At 41.7% G+C, this 17,931-nt stretch overlaps 1 protein-coding gene across 2 annotated transcripts in view; it reads right to left on the bottom strand.

Annotated features, from left to right (window-relative positions):
• Positions 1 to 17,931, bottom strand: part of acan (aggrecan) — a 116,408-nt gene that overhangs the window by 10,673 nt on the left and 87,804 nt on the right. The window contains exons 14-18 of one of the 2 annotated variants that reach the window (XM_062963026.1): positions 16,699 to 16,812; positions 12,460 to 12,618; positions 11,152 to 11,234; positions 9,056 to 9,200; positions 410 to 592 (exon numbers count right to left, since the gene is read on the bottom strand). In XM_062963026.1, the coding sequence (XP_062819096.1) occupies positions 410 to 592; positions 9,056 to 9,200; positions 11,152 to 11,234; positions 12,460 to 12,618; positions 16,699 to 16,812 (684 nt within the window). The remainder of the gene's footprint in view (positions 1 to 409; positions 593 to 9,055; positions 9,201 to 11,151; positions 11,235 to 12,459; positions 12,619 to 16,698; positions 16,813 to 17,931) is intronic. The other variant, XM_062963027.1, reaches the window with a different exon arrangement.

Here is a 17,931-nt window from a genome sequence, read left to right as displayed (position 1 = left end):
TGTACAATGCTGTGACATCCACAACCATTAATACAGAATCAATAAGGATTGTCAAGGTCTCAATTATGTTAATGAATTGTTTGGTATCTCTAATATAAGAAGAAGTCAATTTTACAAAGGGTTGCAGACAGAAATCCACAAATTTAGATAATGGTTCCAAAACAGAACCCGAACCTGATACAATAGGACAGCCAGGAACTGGTGTAATGTTTTCATGTATCTTGGGTAAGGTATACAGTACAGGAGTTCTGGGATGTGGAGTATTTAGAAAATAGTATTCATCCTCTGATATATACCCTAGACTTAGTCCTTCCATGATGACAGTTTTTATAATAGGGATTTTTATAATGAGGGATTTCCAAGTGCCAGAGTGTGAACAGTACAAATAAGAACAGGGACCATTACGTACGATCTATACAGGCTATCCGTGGCTCTTCCCAGTGCCCATTGGGTTGACACCGAACGGTGGGCACGTGGCGCTGTACGTAGCCTTGATTGCATTGGTATCGCACCATGGAATTGATCTCATAGCGGTCTTTCTTCTTGCCAAAGTGCCTGGCATTCTCAACCATGGGGGGATCTCTGCAAACAACTGGTGGGAGAAAAAAAAAAGGATTTATCCCAAAGTGCTTTGAACTTGTTCAAAGGGAGGGAAGGCCAGCCAGCCAGACACAGTCTCGTGGTAGCGAGGCTCAGCAGCTGAGGAAAGACCCTCCTCCACCTCAACTAAGAGGGAGAGAAGAACCTTCTTATTTATTTACTAGCTGTGCCCGGCCATGCGTTGCTGTGGCAAAGTGGTGGTGGTATTGGTTAAAAATTGTTGTGTAATTTTTATTTGACGTTATTTGTATTTTTTAATTAATTTTATTGTAAGTTATCTTTTTATTTATTATATTTTATTATTTTCTTGTATTATTTTTAGTTATTTTTTGTTATTATGGTATTTTATTGTATTATTTTTATAGTGTTTTTAATTATTTTTTAGTGTTTTTAATTATTTTTTATTGGGTTGCTAGGAGACCAAGTTGGAGGAGCTTAGCCTTCTAACTGGCAGCAATTGGATGAAAGCAATTATTCCTCTCTCTCTAATTAGGACTTTATTTTTCTTTTCTTTTTGTTGTATCAACCTATAGCCGTGGATGATGGGTTGTGTCATCAAATTTCGAGGTTGGGGGGCCTGTAGTTTTGTTGTTTTGTGGGTCGTCGTGATGCCATCACTCTTTTATATATATATAGATTTATTTATTTATTTACAACATTTATACCCCGCCCTTCTCACCCGAGGGGACTCAGGGCGGCTTACAAAATTGGCAAAAATAGACCAGATATTAATTCCTGGTTCAATAAAATCTTTGAAATTATGAATATGGACAAACTAACATACTTACTATCCGATACACAGGGTAAACCAAAAAAACAGATTGGGAATTGGTTAAAAACTACTTAAGAAATGAAAAATGTAAAGTAATAATATAAATTATTCTTAGACGAGTAAGAAGGGCAATAGGTATGTCTCAGATTAAAAGTAGATGAATAGAGATACAGTAGAGCAGGGGTCCCCAAACTAAGGCCCGGGGGCCGGATGCGGCCCTCCGAGGTCATTTACCTGGCCCCCGCTCTCAGTTTTATAATATATTGTATATACATATAATATTGATAATAATATTATAATGTAATACAATATAACACTAATAATAATACCATATAATAATATTAATTATATATTCTATATTACATATAATATTACTAATAATATTACAGTATAGTGGTATAGTTCAATATAGTAATATATAATGCTAATATTGTGCTAGGCTAATAATATAATATATTGTATGTACATATAATTTGTAAGCCACTCTGAGTCCCTTTTGGGGTGAGAAGGGTGTGATACAAATGTAGTAAATAAATGCAGTAAATAATAAATAAATAAATTTTAGACTTAGGCTCACCCAAAGTCTGAAATGACTTGAAGGCACACAACAACAACAACAACAACAACAATAACAACAACAACCCTAATTAACTTGACTATCTCATTGGCCAGAAGCAGGACCACATTCCTATTGAAATCTTGATAAATGTATGTTGGTTAAAATTGTTTTTATTTTTAAATATTATATTGTTCTTTCGTTGTTGTTGTTGTTGTTGTTGTTTTTGCACTACAAATAAGACATATGCAGTGTGCATCGGAATTTGTATTTTTTTCAAATGATAATCCGGCCCCTCAACAGTCTGAAGGATTGTGGACCGGCCCTCGGCTTAAAAAGTTTGAGGACCCCTGCAGTAGAGTCTCACTAATCCAAGCCTCGCTTATCCAAGCTTCTGGATTATCCAAGCCATTTTTGTAGTCAATGTTTTCAATATATCATGATATTTTGGTGCTAAAGTCGTAAATAAAGTAATTACAACATAACATTACTGGGGATTGAACAACTTTTTCTGTCAAATTTGTTGTATAACATGATGTTTTGGGCTTAATTTGTAAAATCATAACCTAATTTGATGTCTAGTAGGCTTTTCCTTAATCCCTCCTTATTATCCAAGATATTCGCTTATCCAAGCTTCTGCTGGCCCGTTTAGCTTGGATAAGTGAGACTCTACTGTAGAACCAAGATAGGAGAATGGAAGGTATTGGAAATACCAAGGGAATCAATATAAAGAACACCAGATAATAGATGGAAGTCAATTTTAATAAATGTGTGTCTTTATCGTGAAACTATGTAATAGGTGTTGGGAAGATTACATTTGTTTGTTTGTTTTTTTGTTGTTGTTGGCTGTTTTATTTTGTTTCTCTTTGTGGGGTGTTTTTTTCTTTTTTCTTTTCACTGTCTGTTATATTTATGTCATGTCATTGTAATCACAATATTATAAAAGTTTGCAATCAAAATTTACTTCAAAAAAAAATTGGCAAAATTTAATGCCCAAAATACAATCATAAAAACAAAACAATATAAACAGATCTCTTATTAACATTGTTAAAACACATTATAAAAACCTTAAAAACGTATATATAATTAATTCAATTCGTCCGAGATCCTCATTCTTGGCTTAATCCTCTTGCCCACTGCCATTCCCTGCTCCTGTATGTCCAAATTCAACAGACACAGCTCTTCTCAGAATGGAGAAGATTGTGTGCTATCTGCCCTGCATAGGATAAAGGATATCCAAATAGTGGCCTGAATGGACCACGGGTCATGGTGGGACCCAAGAGTTCAGCGCTCAAAGCCCTGGACCTGGAGGCACAAATCTCTCAATTTCACTTTCTTGTTTTATGAAGTTTTTTAAACACCGAATTCATGAAGAAGTTTTTAAAATTTAGGAAAAAATTGTGACAGTAACATCAAAATTGTGCCTAAATTGTGACAAGCTGGAAAGCGTCCAGAGGAGGGCAACTAAAATGATCAAGGGTCTGGAGAACAAACCCTATGAGGAGTGGCTTAAAGAGCTGGGTATGTTTAGCCTGCAAAAAAGAAGGCTGAGAGGAGACATGATAGCCATGTACAAATATGTGAGGGGAAGTCCTAGGGAGGAGCAAGCTTGTTTTCTTGCCCTGCAGACTAGGACACGGAACAATGGCTTCAAATTACAGGAAAGGAGATTCCACCTGAACATCAGGAAGAACTTCCTCACGGTGAGAGCTGTTCAACAGTGGAACTCTCTGCCCCGGACTGTGGTGGAGGCTCCTTCTTTGGAGGCTTTTAAGCAGAGGCTGGATGGCCATCTGTCGGGGGTGCTTTGAATGAGATTTTCCTGCTTCTTGCAGGGGGTTGGACTGGATGGCCCATGAGGTCTCTTCCAACTCTACGATTCTATGATTCTAAATAAGAAGTGGTCATCAGTGTGAAACAGTTCCAATTAAGTAGCTGTTTTGTATTTACAATTGCTACGGAGTCACGATTCTGACACTATTGCCACATTGTAAGACACAACATGGGAAGAAAGAGGGCAATTCTACTGATGGTCAGAGCAGAGTTGAAGAATGTTTCCATCAGGTTTGAGCGAACTGGACCAGAAGTTACATAATTAAGGGCTTAGTTTAAGCTGATATGGGACTTTGGCCCTGACTGAAGATCCGCTTTTGATGCTTTTAATCAGTTAATATATGTTGGATTATGATTGTATGTGTATGAAATGTAAATCAAGTGTTTCTGCTGTTTTGCAAGAGTGTGTGTTTCAGCAATGAAGCAGTTAACAGCGGGCTAGTTTGACTGACAGCCTGTTGTGACTGCTATGACCTATCAGGCATGGTTTCCGGCTTTGGAGGTCGGAACTTCCTTTAGACTGGGGAATGTGCTTCTGATCTCAGAGTGTGTTGAGCTGTGCTTGCCGTGCGAAGAGGCTATAGAAGAATGCCAGCTCAGAGCGATGGCTTTTGCTGTGCTTTGTAAATACGTATTATAGATATTGAAATAAATGTTTGGACTTTAGACTACAGATGTCTTTGAGTCTGACATTGAACAGGAATTGGTGTAGCAGACGATTGCAACCAATTCATCAGGGTGCTGGTGTGCAGATGATCGATGGTGCTTGAAGAAACCCACCTGGCACGCACCCTGACCTCCACGTCGACAATATATAATGCTTATATTGTGTAAGCCGCCCAGGGTCCCCTTTGGGGTGAGAAGGGTGGGATTTAAATGTCACAAATAAATAAATATATATTTTATTTTGTTCTGCCCCATGTTAGCTGCCCCGAGTCCCCTCGGGGAGATGGAGGCAGGGTATAAAAATAAAGTTATTATTATTATTGTCTGGGGAGTGACTTCTCTGCAAAGCTATCCTTGGCCTAGCTCTTGATTTCACATGTTTATCTTGCCTGTCGCCAATGTTGCTAAGAGTCCCCTTCCCTCTGGCCCATCACCCAGGATCCGTGGCTGCAGAGGGGCATTTCTTTTGTTCCATGTGGCAGCCAGAATGGGAAAACAGCCATAAACAACCAGGCAAGTTCCTCCGTGCCACTTCTAGAGTGAAATGCAGCTACGGCTGTCTTTGAAACAATGCCACAATGCTACTAAAATTAAACAGTGTGGAGGGCATTGGGCAGTTTTGAGTCTCTTGCCTTTCCAGATTTTGTAAAACACATTTCCCCTATTTCGGTATTGAGAAATGTGGTTTTAAAAAAAGTAAATTCTTCTTTTTTTTTAAAACACCCTAATTGACATTATATTTCCCCTCATTTGAACTGCCTGAATTCATTTGGTACAGCTGTTGTCAACACGGAAGGGGCCATATTGTACTGTACGCCATGCAAGTATTTCAACTAAAGAGCCTCTCAGGACTAACACGGTTGGCATAGAATTGGAACAATTCTGAAGAGCGAATGGGCATCTGGACATCGGATAAAGCCATCACAGTTTATGATCTCAGTTCTGTTGCTTTAGCTATAAACCTCATGGTATTTACTGACTTGGCTCTGCAGGTCCTGACTGTCATCAATAAATTATAATTATAATTATAATTATGTGATGTATGTGATGTGTGATGTATTTTCGGATGATACGCGCAGATCCCAGTCGGGTGGCCTACTGATATATTATTATTATTATTATTATTATTATTATTATTATTATTATTTTATTGTATGACACAGCAAACAAGATAGATATGCTGGATTTCGTATCACAAAATGATTATTATTAATTATTAATTTTTATTAATTATTAATTATTATTATTCAATAATTTATTATATATTATATATATTTATTATATATTATAAATATAATAATTTATTTGCAGACTGTGCAAGGAAACTGGAAAAACCATTAATCATATTCTCAGCTGCTGCAAGAAAATCGCACAGACAGACTACAAACAGAGGCACAACTATGTGGCCCAAATGATTCATTGGAACTTATGCCTCAAGTACCACCTCCCAGCAGTAAAGAACTGGTGGGATCACAAACCTGCAAAAGTATTGGAAAATGAGCACGCAAAGATACTAGGCTTGAGCGATCCATGAAAAAATTGATTCTAAACTCGTTTCAAAAGTAGGGGGCGCCAGCGTTTCGTTTCTGATGTCATTTCCGAATTTTGCCCCCCCAAAAATTCAAAATTAACGAAAATTCGTTAGTTTCAAAAGTAATTCGTTAATGGCGGACGCGCATGCGCAGTGGCCAAAAAAAAAACAGCACGAGGGGAGATTTTACAGGACTCTCGCGCCCTCATTTTTTGAGTGATCTTCTTCAAACTTGGTACAATGGTAGAACACATTTAACACTGATAGCTCACCAAAATTTGGAACGTTTCCCTTATCTTCTGATTTTTGGCGAATTTTCATAGCTTTTACAATAAACCATTTTTTAATAATTGCAGAAATCTGTTCCTGGTTTGAAAGTCTTATTTCCTGTTAAATTGGGTTGTCTTTACTGTGAAAGTCATTGTTCTACTTCAGAAACTTTGTTTTTGTGGCTGAAACTTTGTTAAATTGGTGTGTGTGTGATATATACTGTGTATATATATATATATATATATATATATATATATATATATAGTCCCTGCATATATGTGTGTGTGTGTGTGTGTGTGTGTGTGTGTATAGGTAAAGGTAAAGGTATCCCTTGACGTTAAGTTCAGTCATGTCTGACTCTGGGGGTTGGTGCTCATCTCCATTTCTAAGCCCAAGAGCCAGTGTTGTCCATAGACACCTCCAAGGTCATGTGGCCGGCATGACTACATGGAGTGCCATTACCTTCCCGCCAAAGCGGTACCTATTGATCTACTCACATTGGCATGTTTTCAAGCTGCTAGGTTGGCAGAAGCTGGAGCTAACAGCGGGCACTCACTCTGCTCCCGGGATTTGAACCTGGGACCTTTCGGTCTGCAAGTTCAGCAGCTCAGCGCTTTAACACACTTCGCCATCGGGGCTCATGTATATATAATATACATACACATACACACAATGTGGAGAATATGTGGAAAGGTAGATAGATAAGTTGGGAGCCACAGCGAAGGCACCTTCCTGGGAGCAAGGTCTAATAATAATAATAATAATAATAATAATAATAATAATAATAATAACAACAACAACAACAACAACAACAATAATAATAATAATAATAAATCCCTTACAATATCCAAGATGGCTCACTGCTACAGAATCTTGGGAGCTTTAGTTTGGTATGGTACCATTATTGGCAGAGAAAGCTAAGCTGTAGGAGTTGAAATCCAATCATTTATCCTCCCTATAGAATCAATTTTATATGCATTTTTAGCTACAGAAAAGCTAAAATCAGGACAGTAAAAGAACAACACCCAGAAAATGGGAATTCCAGACAGGAAACAATCAGGGCCAGCTAATACCTCCCAACAAAGGATTCCCCCAGGTAGGAAGCAGCCAGGCTTTGAAGCTGCAAGGCTATTCAATGCTAATCAAGGTGACCAATTGCAACATTCACACTTGCCTCCCACAGACAAGAGTTCTTTCTCCCACCCTGGACCTTCCACAGATATATAAACCCCACTGGCCTAGCTTCGCACAGACGTCAAAACCTCTGAGTATGTCTGCCACAGATGTGGGTGAAACGTCAGGAGAGAATGCTTCTGGCACATGGCCATAGAGCCCGGAAAACTCATAGCAACCCAGCCAGTAGGCTGTTGCTGAACAACCTATGAACTTTTAGCATTAAAGGAAAAAATGCCCAAGATTTTATCACTTAATACTGTTGGCATGTCTGGAGAAGAAGAATAGAATGCTTCTATACCAAGCAAGGGCAAACTTTGCCCATGTCTGGAGTTAGGAATTGTAGGAGTTGAAATCCAAAACAATTTGACAGAAAACTGGGAGTTGTAGTTTGGCATGGTACTGGCTCTCTTCTGCAGGGAAGGCTAGGGACTTTGTAAAACTACAGCTCACATGATTACATGGCACTGAATCTGTTGCAATTGAGCTGGTGCCATAATCCTTTCTGGGAGATCTCCTCAGTGGAGATATCTCTTAAAGGGATATCCTCTGGCTCTAAGGATTCCGTTTAGGAAGGCTTGCCTGGCTCTGGTATTCCCCTTTAAGCCAGTGGCTGGAAAGTCTGGAAAGAAGCAAAACCAAACACGCGGCTCCAGAGGAGAAGGCCAAGCACAGGCAGGCATGTCTCTTCTCTCTTCTCTTCCCTCCCTCCCTGCTTCTCTCTCTCTCTCTCTCTCTCAGAGAGAGAGAGAGAGAGAGAAGCAGGGAGGGGAGAGAGATGCGGAAGGCTTCTACTGAGCCGGTGGTGGTGGTGGTGGTGGTGGGGCGCGTCTCAATGGCATTTTTAAAATGCTAGCAGATCGATGGCCATGCCTCTCCCTCCCTCCCTCTTCCGCTCTGATTGGCTGAGAGGCATGCCAACATGGCTTCTCCTCTCAGAGGGGCTACAGCTACATCCGAAGACATCAGAAACAAACGAAAAAAGGTACTTTTATTATTCAAATTCGTAATATTTGTAAGGCAGTGAGCAGATGGTTCAATATCAATTCAAAAGTAATTATGAAACGAATTTTAAACGAATTTAACGAACTAACGAAAAATTTGCTCAAGCCTAAAAGATACTGTGGGACTTCCGAATCCAGACTGACAAAGTTCTGGAACACAACACACCAGACATCACAGTTGTGGAAAAGATTTGGATCGTTGATGTTGCCATCCCAGGTGACAGTCGCATTGACGAAAAACAACAGGAAAAACTCAGCCGCTATCAGGACCTCAAGATTGAACTTCAAAGATTCTGGCATAAACCAGTACAGGTGGTCCTGGTGGTGATCGGCACACTGGGTGCCATGCCAAAAGATCTCAGCCGGCATTTGGAAACAATAGACATTGACAAAATTACGATCTGCCAACTGCAAAAGGCCACCCTGCTGGGATCTGCGCGCATCATCCGAAAAAACATCACACAGTCCTAGACACTTGGGAAGTGTTCGACTTGTGATTTTGTGATACGAAATCCAGCATATCTATCTTGTTTGCTGTGTCATAATAAAATAATAATAATAATAATAATAATAATAATAATAATAATAATAATGCCACAGAAGCCCTTCCTTATCCCACAGCCCTGTTGGTGCAACGAGCTAGGACTTACCTGTTCCTTTCTTGCATGTGAACGGAAGGTGATAGTTACATGGGACATCATTCCACTCGCCCTTCTCATGCCAAATCATTACGACACAATCTTCTCCTTTGGCAAAGAAGTTGTCGGGCTGGTTGGGCCGCCAGTTTTCATATTGCTGTGAAAGAAGAGGAAGATGCCTCTATTTTAAACCGGAAAGAGAAAATGCCCTGGAATGTGGAAGTGTGTCTTCTAGGCATGTCCGATTAATGGAAAAAATTTTCAATTCTCGTTTCTAAAGTAGGGGGTGCCAGCGCTTTGATATAGAAAGTATTTCCGAATTTTTCACCCAAAAATTTCGGATATTTCCGAAAGCTCGTAATGATTCTAAATGTTTCTAAAATGGCAAACGCACATGTGCAATCGCAAAAAAAAAAAAAAAAAAAAAAAAAAAAAGGAAACCGGGGGGGGGGATTTTACAGGGCTCTCCCACCCTCATTTCTTGAGCTATCCTCATCAAATTTGGTACAGTGGGAGAACACATTCAACACTCTTTGCTCAACAAATTGCAGAACGTTTCCTGTCTCCTATGATTTTTCGCGAATTTTCATAACTTTTTATAATACACTATTTTTCAATATTTGAAGAAAGTCTTATTTCCTGTTCAACTGGGTTCTTATCACTGTGAAAGTCCCTCTTCTACTTGTGTAGACTTTGGATTAGAAACGCAGCACACACAAAGCAATGCCTTGGCAGGATTGGCAATGTCCTTTGGAAACTATAAATTTCCTTGGTCCCTATTGATCAATGGTGCCCCAGGCTGACCTTGTGATGGCAAAAATAAAACTCTGGCCAAGGACTTTGGATTAGAAACCGAGCAGACGCCAAGCAATGCCTTGGCAGGATTGGCAATGTCCTTTGGAAACTATAAATTGCCTAATGCCTTGCTATCTTTTCAAGCAAGGACTCTAGAAATCAATGGTGCAAGATCCCACAAGCCCCAAGCCAATGCCTTATTACCCAAAAAATTTACAATCTCACTCCCAAGAGAAGGACGATCCACCTTTGCATTCATTGTGGAAACGTCTGATTGGCCCGGGAGCAGCAGCCATTTTAGGCTGCGCTAGGCTCCCATTCAAGGTAGGTTGCAGAATTTTTTTTTAAAAAAAACTTTTTAAAAATATATATTTATAAAAAATTGTGGGAAAAATTTAACGAAACATTAAGAGACAATTAGAGAATGGGCCAACGATGGTTCAAATTACATTGCCGGTTGTGCCCTGAGACAACGTACCGGAATGCGTATCAAAAAGCGAGAACAATCCGATATCAATCCGATATAAGAATCATAACGATTATTTGGACATGCTTATTGTCTTCCCTTTCCATTCCTCTTGCATTTATTGTTACCTTACATTGTCAAGGTGACTTGATTCCCCATTGGTTCATCTGAGAGACAATTTTATGGTCCAGAAGGTAGAATGGAGGAGCTCCAGTGAAATCTGATTCATTCTGTTATGTTTAACCTGCTTTATCTTGCTTGTTTTATTTTATGATGCTCCTTTTAAGGTGTTTTGTTTTATGGATTGTGTTTGCTTTTATGTCTTGTGGACATTTTGTCCCATTTGTAAGCCTCCCGAGTCCCTTCAGGGAGATAGTGGTGGGGTATAAGAATAAAATAATAATAAAGTAAAGGTAAAGGTTTCCCCTGACATTAAGTCCAGTCATGTCTGACTCTGGGGGTTGGTGCTCATCTCCATTTCTAAGCCGAAGAGCCGGTGTTGTCCGTAGACACCTCCAAGGTCATGTGGCCAGCATGACTGCATGGAGCACCGTTACCTTCCTGCCGGAGCGGTACCTATTGATCTACTCACATTGGCATGTTTCGAACTGCTAGGCTGGAGGAAGCTGGAGCTAACAGCGGGCTCTCACTCCGCTCCCGGGATTTGAACCTGGGACCTTTCGGTCTGCAAGTTCAGCAGCTCAGTGCTTTAACACACTTCGCCACCGGGGCTCCAACTTCTGGTATAGCAACCTTGTAATCTTATGCCAGAGAAAGAAAACTTTTCAAGTTATTTGTCCTTGCATGCAATATGTTTTTACAATGTCTCTTCAGAATGTATACTCACAAGGGAGTGACCATCAGACCAGCGGAAATCATCTTCAACAGCTCTGTCACTCAGGCCAATCCATTGGTAGTCCTGTGCATTGTCTAGAGAAAGGAGTGAGGAAGGGAAAGCACGGGATTAAAATAAAAGTTGGTTTAATGCAGGAATAGGAAAAAGACATTTCCCAGAAGTCCCTCTCCAATATACACTCCTTGTTTACAAAAGAAGAAAATATTACATGCAATAATGCATGATGGAAATTTCAGCCCATCAGGCACAAAACTGCAACATATCTTTATAGACTCATATAATGTAATTTAAGTGCATTGAACTGCATTACATGGGTCTTAAACTACATTATATGGCAATAAAGATGGGGCTTAGAGATCTCTAGGGCCCCTTCCACAGAGCTGTATAAAATCCACACTGAATTGGATTAAATGGCAGAGTGGACTCAGATAATCCAGTTCAAAGCAGATATTGTGGATTATCCACCTTGATATTTTGGATTATATGGCAGTGTAAAAGGGCTCTAGGTGTCCAGCATGGCAGTACAGTAGAGTCTCACTTATCCAACATTCGCTTATCCAACGTTCTGGATTATCCAACGCAGTTTGCCTCCCGCCCTGATCCACAGCTGTCTCTCTAGGCAGCAAGGATTGAACTTTTTATGGATATAATTTCCAACAATGTTGCTACTTTAAGTTCATTTTATGCAATTCTACCTTTATTTGTAGTCAATTTGTTAGCAGACAATATTTTTGTAGTCAATGTTTCCAATATATTGCAATGTTTTGGTGCTAAATTCATAATACAATAATTACTACATAACGTTACCATGTTTTGGACTGCTTTTTCTGTTGATTTGTTGTAAAACATGAGGTTTTTGGTGCTTAATTTGTAAAATCATAACGTAATTTGACATTTAATAGGCTTTTCCTTAATCTTGTTATTCAACATTTTTGCTTATCCAACGTTCTGCTGGCCCATTTCTGTAAGTGAGACTCTACTGTACTTCCTCATTGTTCTTCGTACGCTGCCTGCAATTTTATGCTGTCATAAATTAAGTTAAATTAGCCTCCCCGCATTAAGCGGTACCTAGAATGCTCTACTCACAGGCACAACTGTTTTTGAGCTGCTTAGGTGGGCTGCAAGCTAGGCTATTAATGGTCGGGAACTTAACCCCAACCTGGGCTTCGAATCAATGAATTCACGGTCAGTGGTGATTTATTGCTGCTGTCTACTAACCAAGACATCTTCTTGGAAAAAACAAGCATATGCTGTCAGGTTTAAGGCCTCTCTGAAGATGTCTGATGACAGTCTACTCACTGTTTACAAACTCTTGCTCTTCGGGAGTGATGATACTGCTCAAGTGGGACTGGTGTTCTCGGCACAAGTTCTCCGCATCCACCCAGGTGTGCTTTTCTTCAAAATGCTTGTAACAGTTGCCTTGGAATTTGGTCCAACCCACTTCACATTCGGCCAGGTCTGGAAATGGATAAGACAGAGATATGAAGGCAAACAGAAGGAGGACAGGATGAGGGCTGAAGTTTCCCAAATGCCTTCCTAAACACCCAGACAGAACTTGATTGAGTGGAGATGCAATGCACAGTTGTTTTCTCAAAAAGAAAGAAGTATTGACTTTCCTGCCATGGAAGTTCCCTGTGGAGCCAAGCAAAATTTCAGAGCCTATTGATGCCACTGTAACATGCCAAAAGATGAAGAAAGATGGCAGTGCCTTTTTAAGGCTGCCAAAACGGAGGGGAAGCCATTCAAGTCACTTGGGCTCCATAAGGTTCTGCTTGAGGAAACATAAGGGAGGTTTGAAAGATAAATGGTTGGCAGGTAACGAAATCCCACTGGGTTCTGATGAGGCCCTGGAAAGTTCTACACAGATTCAATTACGGTAAAGGTTACTGCTTTTTTTAAAAAAAAAAAAAACACAGAGTGTGTTGCTGGCATATTATATGATTTTGGTCTGCTAATCTGTATTATGTTTCATGAAAAGTGTCGACAAAATTGGGGAGTTGCGTTTCATAACTAGGATTAAGGTATCCGTTAGCCAAGGAGGAGGCAGTGGTTTGAGCATTGGGTTACGACTCTGGAAAGTAAAGGTAAAGGTTTCCCCTGACGTTAAGTCCAGTTGGGAGTTGGTGCTAATCTCCATTTCTAAGCCAAAGAGCCGGCGTTGTCCATAGACACCTCCAAGGTCATGTAGCCGGCATGACTGCATGGAGCGCCGTTACTTTCCCGCCAGAGCAGTATCTATTGATCTACTCACATTTGCATGTTTTCGAACTGCTAGGTTGACAGAAGCTAGGGATAACAGTGGGAGCTCACCCCACTCTCCGCATTTGAACCTGCGACCTTTTGGTCCGCAAGTTCAGCAGCTTAGCAATTTAACATACTGCGCCACCAGAATGTGGAAACCAGGGTCCAAATCCCTGCTCAGCTGTAGAAACTTACTGGGTGATCTTGGCCATGTCACACTCTCTCAGCCCCCAAGGAAGGCAAGGGCAAACCCTTGAACTAATATTGCAAAGAAATCTCTGTAATAGCCTCACCTTAGGTTGCCAGAAGTCAGAAATGACTTGAAGGCACACAATGATGACGACAACAAACACTGTGATCATGTTCCATTGAAACTGATGTCTTTACTAACCCTGCGATGCTTTAGTTAATGTGAGTAGATCAATAGGTACCGCTCCGGCGGGAAGGTAACAGCGCTCCATGCACATGCCAGTGGCCACATGACCTTGGAGGTGTCTACGGACAACGCCGGCTCTTCGGCTTAGAAATGGAGATGAGCACCAACCCCCAGAGTCGGTCACGACTGGACTTAATGTCAGGGAAAAACCTTTACCTTTACCTAGTGGCCGAAAGCTTGTTGGTATTTTATGCAGCACATTAATATCCATATGGAAGTGACTTGACATTTTGGTACAGTATAGAGCAGACTTGGACACAATAGAACAATGGCTTCAAACTACAGAAAAGGAGATTCCACCTGAACATTAGGAAGAACTTCCTCACTGTGAGAGCTGTTCAGCACTGGAACTCTCTGCCCCAGAGGGAGTGTGATGGAGGCTCTTTCTTTGGAGGCTTTTAAGCAGAAGCTGGATGGCCATCTGTTGGGGGTGCTTTGAATGTGATTTCCAGCTTCTTGGCAGAATGGTATTAGACTGGAAGGGTGTTGATGGCCCATGAGGTCTCTTCCAGCTCTATGATTTTATGATTCTGTGAATTATTCCATTTAAGAAATGGAACGACATACGGTCCCATTGTGCACAAATGTGCATCACACATGAAAGTTCACATTGTGTACATACGGATGTCCGTTGCAGGGATATGTATTGTGCACAGAATAAAATTGTGCATTTACAGGTAGAGGCTCCCTTGAATTGAGTTGCATGTTTGGTTGCCCAACTGCTTCATCCTATTGTGAGTGCAAAATTGTATTCTTTCCCTTTCTTCTCAGGCCGTGGTCAATGCCTTTCAACATCCCAAAGAAGAACTTCTGAAGTGGGCAGAAATGAACAGAGATTTCTTGGACTACTCCATTTCTTGGAGTAGACTCTCCTCTACAGTTCCATTTGGCGGGAAGCCTTAGCATTGAACGGTTGTGTTGTTAAAGTGCGAAGTATGGAACCCTGTGCAGACGGTCGGTCCATGCGACTTAAGCAATGTGCAGTCGCCTAATTCTTGACAGCAGAAGGTGTCACCCCAAAGGAGATTCATCAGAGAATGCAAGCTGTTTGTGTTGATTTTGTTGATGTGAGTCCTGTGCGTCGTTGGGCGAGTGAGTTTAAAGATGTTGAGATGGGAACATCTGCTGTCAAGAATTCATGACTGCACGTTGCTTAAGTTGCATTGACCAACTGTCTTCGCACTTTAATAATGCAACCGTTCAATGCTAAGTCTTCCCGCCAAATGGAACTAACTGTAGAGGAGAGTCTAGTGAACAAGCTAGTACCTGCCGCATACCAGGACTGCCACCTGTTGAGAGAGTTACGAAGGTGGAGGCATTACTTTTCATTCAACCCTTGTACAAACAGGCACAGGGTCTTCTAGATGAGTTCTTCTGCAAAAACAAATCCAGATATTCTATACCTGCTTTCGCAATATCCAAAGCCATCCAAAGGATTCCCAATTTCATAGAATCCAAGAGTTGGAAGAGACCACAATGCCAATCCAACCCAGGCAGAGCTGGTGCCCACTCTTTCCATTAGTAGCAGGAAAATTCTTCCTCTCTTGATGGCTTTCCAAGCATTTGGGGGGTTCCCTTAAGATCTGGGCTATTGAAGGAAAAGCAATGTTTCCACCAAAACAAAATCACCCTAATGCGAAACTAGCGATATATTGCCAAAGCACTTAAGCATTTTGACTATAACCCTTGAATAGTCATTTCTAAAGGCTCCGTGGAAATTGGGACAGAACAATTTCTGAAACATTGCATGGGACTCGATGTGACACTCGATCAGTAGAAATGGAGGGAGAAAGAACACATGGGGACGCCAGGATATTTCAGTATAGGATTGTAATGAAGTATGAATTTTGGTTTACAGATGTTATGTTTAATTGTGTGTTTATATTTTAAAAGGGTAAGTATTACAGTTATTGCATATCAGCACTCAGAGGCTGGTTGCCATGGAGAAGTAGGCAGAGCCAACTGCCGTTTAGTTGAAGAACTGCAGAGTTTAAAAAAAGAGAGTCAGTCTGGGCTCTGAGGAGGCACAGGGAAGATTGATTCCAGGTTGATGGGATCAAGGAGGCCCAATTGTTCATTTTGAGTCGGTTTTTAAATAAGTTTGGTGACTTATTTAATGTAGTCTGTGACTTGGTAAGGCACAGAGAATCTGTGATAAAATATCACAGGGGTGACTGTGGTTTGAAGTCACTGGATAGTCCAAGTTTTGAAGTAACAGTTGGAAAGGAGTTGAGGAATAGGTTTTAACTACTTTGAGTAAAAGAAGTGACACTTTAGAGGGTTTAATTCATCTCATTCTAATATTGTAACTGTTAATAAGAATACCTCTATGTGAGAAACAACATTGTAACCACTAAGCTTTGTGCCTGAATAAACTTGTTATTGTTCTTCTAACATCTAAGCCTCTGTCACATATATTCTAAACCAAGTTACACAACACTTTAAAGTAAAAGGTCTCCTCCCTGAGTTTTTGGTGGTTTCCATCTTTCCAAATTGGTGTTAGTTGTTCATAGTCCTTTACAATTGGTGGCAGTCATTATAAACATCATTTACAAGGATATTGAAGGTTTCCCTTCACATCCTGCAAATGATTGAGAGAATATTCAGATCCCTCACAACTCTGCCCACAAAACGAATCTGCCCGGGTGGATCTGCATGGCCATGAGTCAAGTAAAGGAGACAAGCAATGGGGGATGTGTTTGTCTCCTAGCAAAACAGATGTTGTGGTGATTAAGTGTTAGCTCTGAAGAGACAGGAATTGGATGGGATGGGGCAGGACAAGGGCATTCCAGGGGAAAGAGAAGAGGTACAGCTGTTAGTACAATTAGCTGAAGCCAGGTAGGGAGGGAGGCAGGCCGTACCAATGTCACAGAGATCCCCTCCGTAGCTGGGAAGGCATAAGCATGTGAAATTGTGGATGCCATCGACGCAGGTAGCTCCATTCAGACAGGGTCTGGAGTGGCACTCATCGATGTCTGCAAGAAATCAAGGGCGCCGTTAGGACGTGGGCTGGGCAGGGAGGTGGTCAACAGGGGAACTTGAGGTTAAGGGAAGAAGCGGGGCAAGGTTTGGAGGGACGTGGAGAAGAAGGGAATTTTAATGGAGAACTGCTGCTGCCACCAAAATAGGAAAGGCATGGGGATGGGAAGACATGGGTAGCCAGGAAGGGGAGAGCAATCATCGAAGCAAGGTTATCATCTACTTGGGCTGTTGAAATGGCAGAAGAGCCTGATTTATTTATGTATTTAAGATATTTCTACAAATGGGCGGCAAGGACTGGGATGGGCGGAGTTAAGAGCTGAGGCAGGGCTGAGCTTCTATCCCTTTCCTGCGGTGCCTGCCAGGAAACGGGGTGGGACTAGAGGAGGAGGCGGGGCGTCTTGCCAAGTGCCTCTATACCCTGCCCCCGTGTTCTAACAAGCACCTCAGGGGAGGTATACAGAGGCTTAGCCTTGTTTTACGCTCTGGGGAAGAGGCCCCGCCCCTACCCCTAGCCCCACCCTTTAGTCCTAAAAGGCCTCTCAGGAGAAATATAGAGGCTCAGCCCTGTCTCAGGCTCTTGGAAGGAGGCCCCGACCCCTTCCCTAGCTCCGCCCTCTGTGTCCCAACAAGAGCCTCAGGAGAGGTATAGATGCTCAGCCCTGTCTCGGGCTCTTGGGAAGAAGCCACGCCCACTCCTCTAGCTCCGCCCCCTGTGTCCTAACAGGCGCCTCAGGTGCTCAGCTCTGTCTTCATCACTTGGGAAGAGGACCCGCCCCTCCCCTGGCCCTGCCACCATCTCCTAATAGGTGCCATCACCGCCCCCCTGGGTCACTGCAGCGCCCACCAGGGGGCGGTAGCGCCCACTTTGGGAATCACTGACCTACGCCTTCAACTTTGCTGGACTGAAGGCCACGTTGTCCAAATGCCTGATCACCGTCTCCCAAAGCAGTTGCTATCCTCCCAACTCAAGAACGGGAAACATAATGTTGGTGGACAGGAAAAGAGATCAACATATGGGCAGATGCGGTTCAACTACCAGGACAACTAGGCAGTTGCGTGTGGCACCATCTTGTTGAGGGCGCCATCGAGGCAACTCCTGTCTCCTGGGACCT

The sequence above is a fragment of the Anolis carolinensis genome, unplaced genomic scaffold, assembly GCF_035594765.1.
Source record: "Anolis carolinensis isolate JA03-04 unplaced genomic scaffold, rAnoCar3.1.pri scaffold_11, whole genome shotgun sequence".
In the NCBI taxonomy this organism is placed as follows: domain Eukaryota; kingdom Metazoa; phylum Chordata; class Lepidosauria; order Squamata; family Dactyloidae; genus Anolis; species Anolis carolinensis.
The sequence above is the reverse complement of the archived record's forward strand: the minus strand, read 5'-3'. Positions and strand labels throughout refer to the sequence as shown.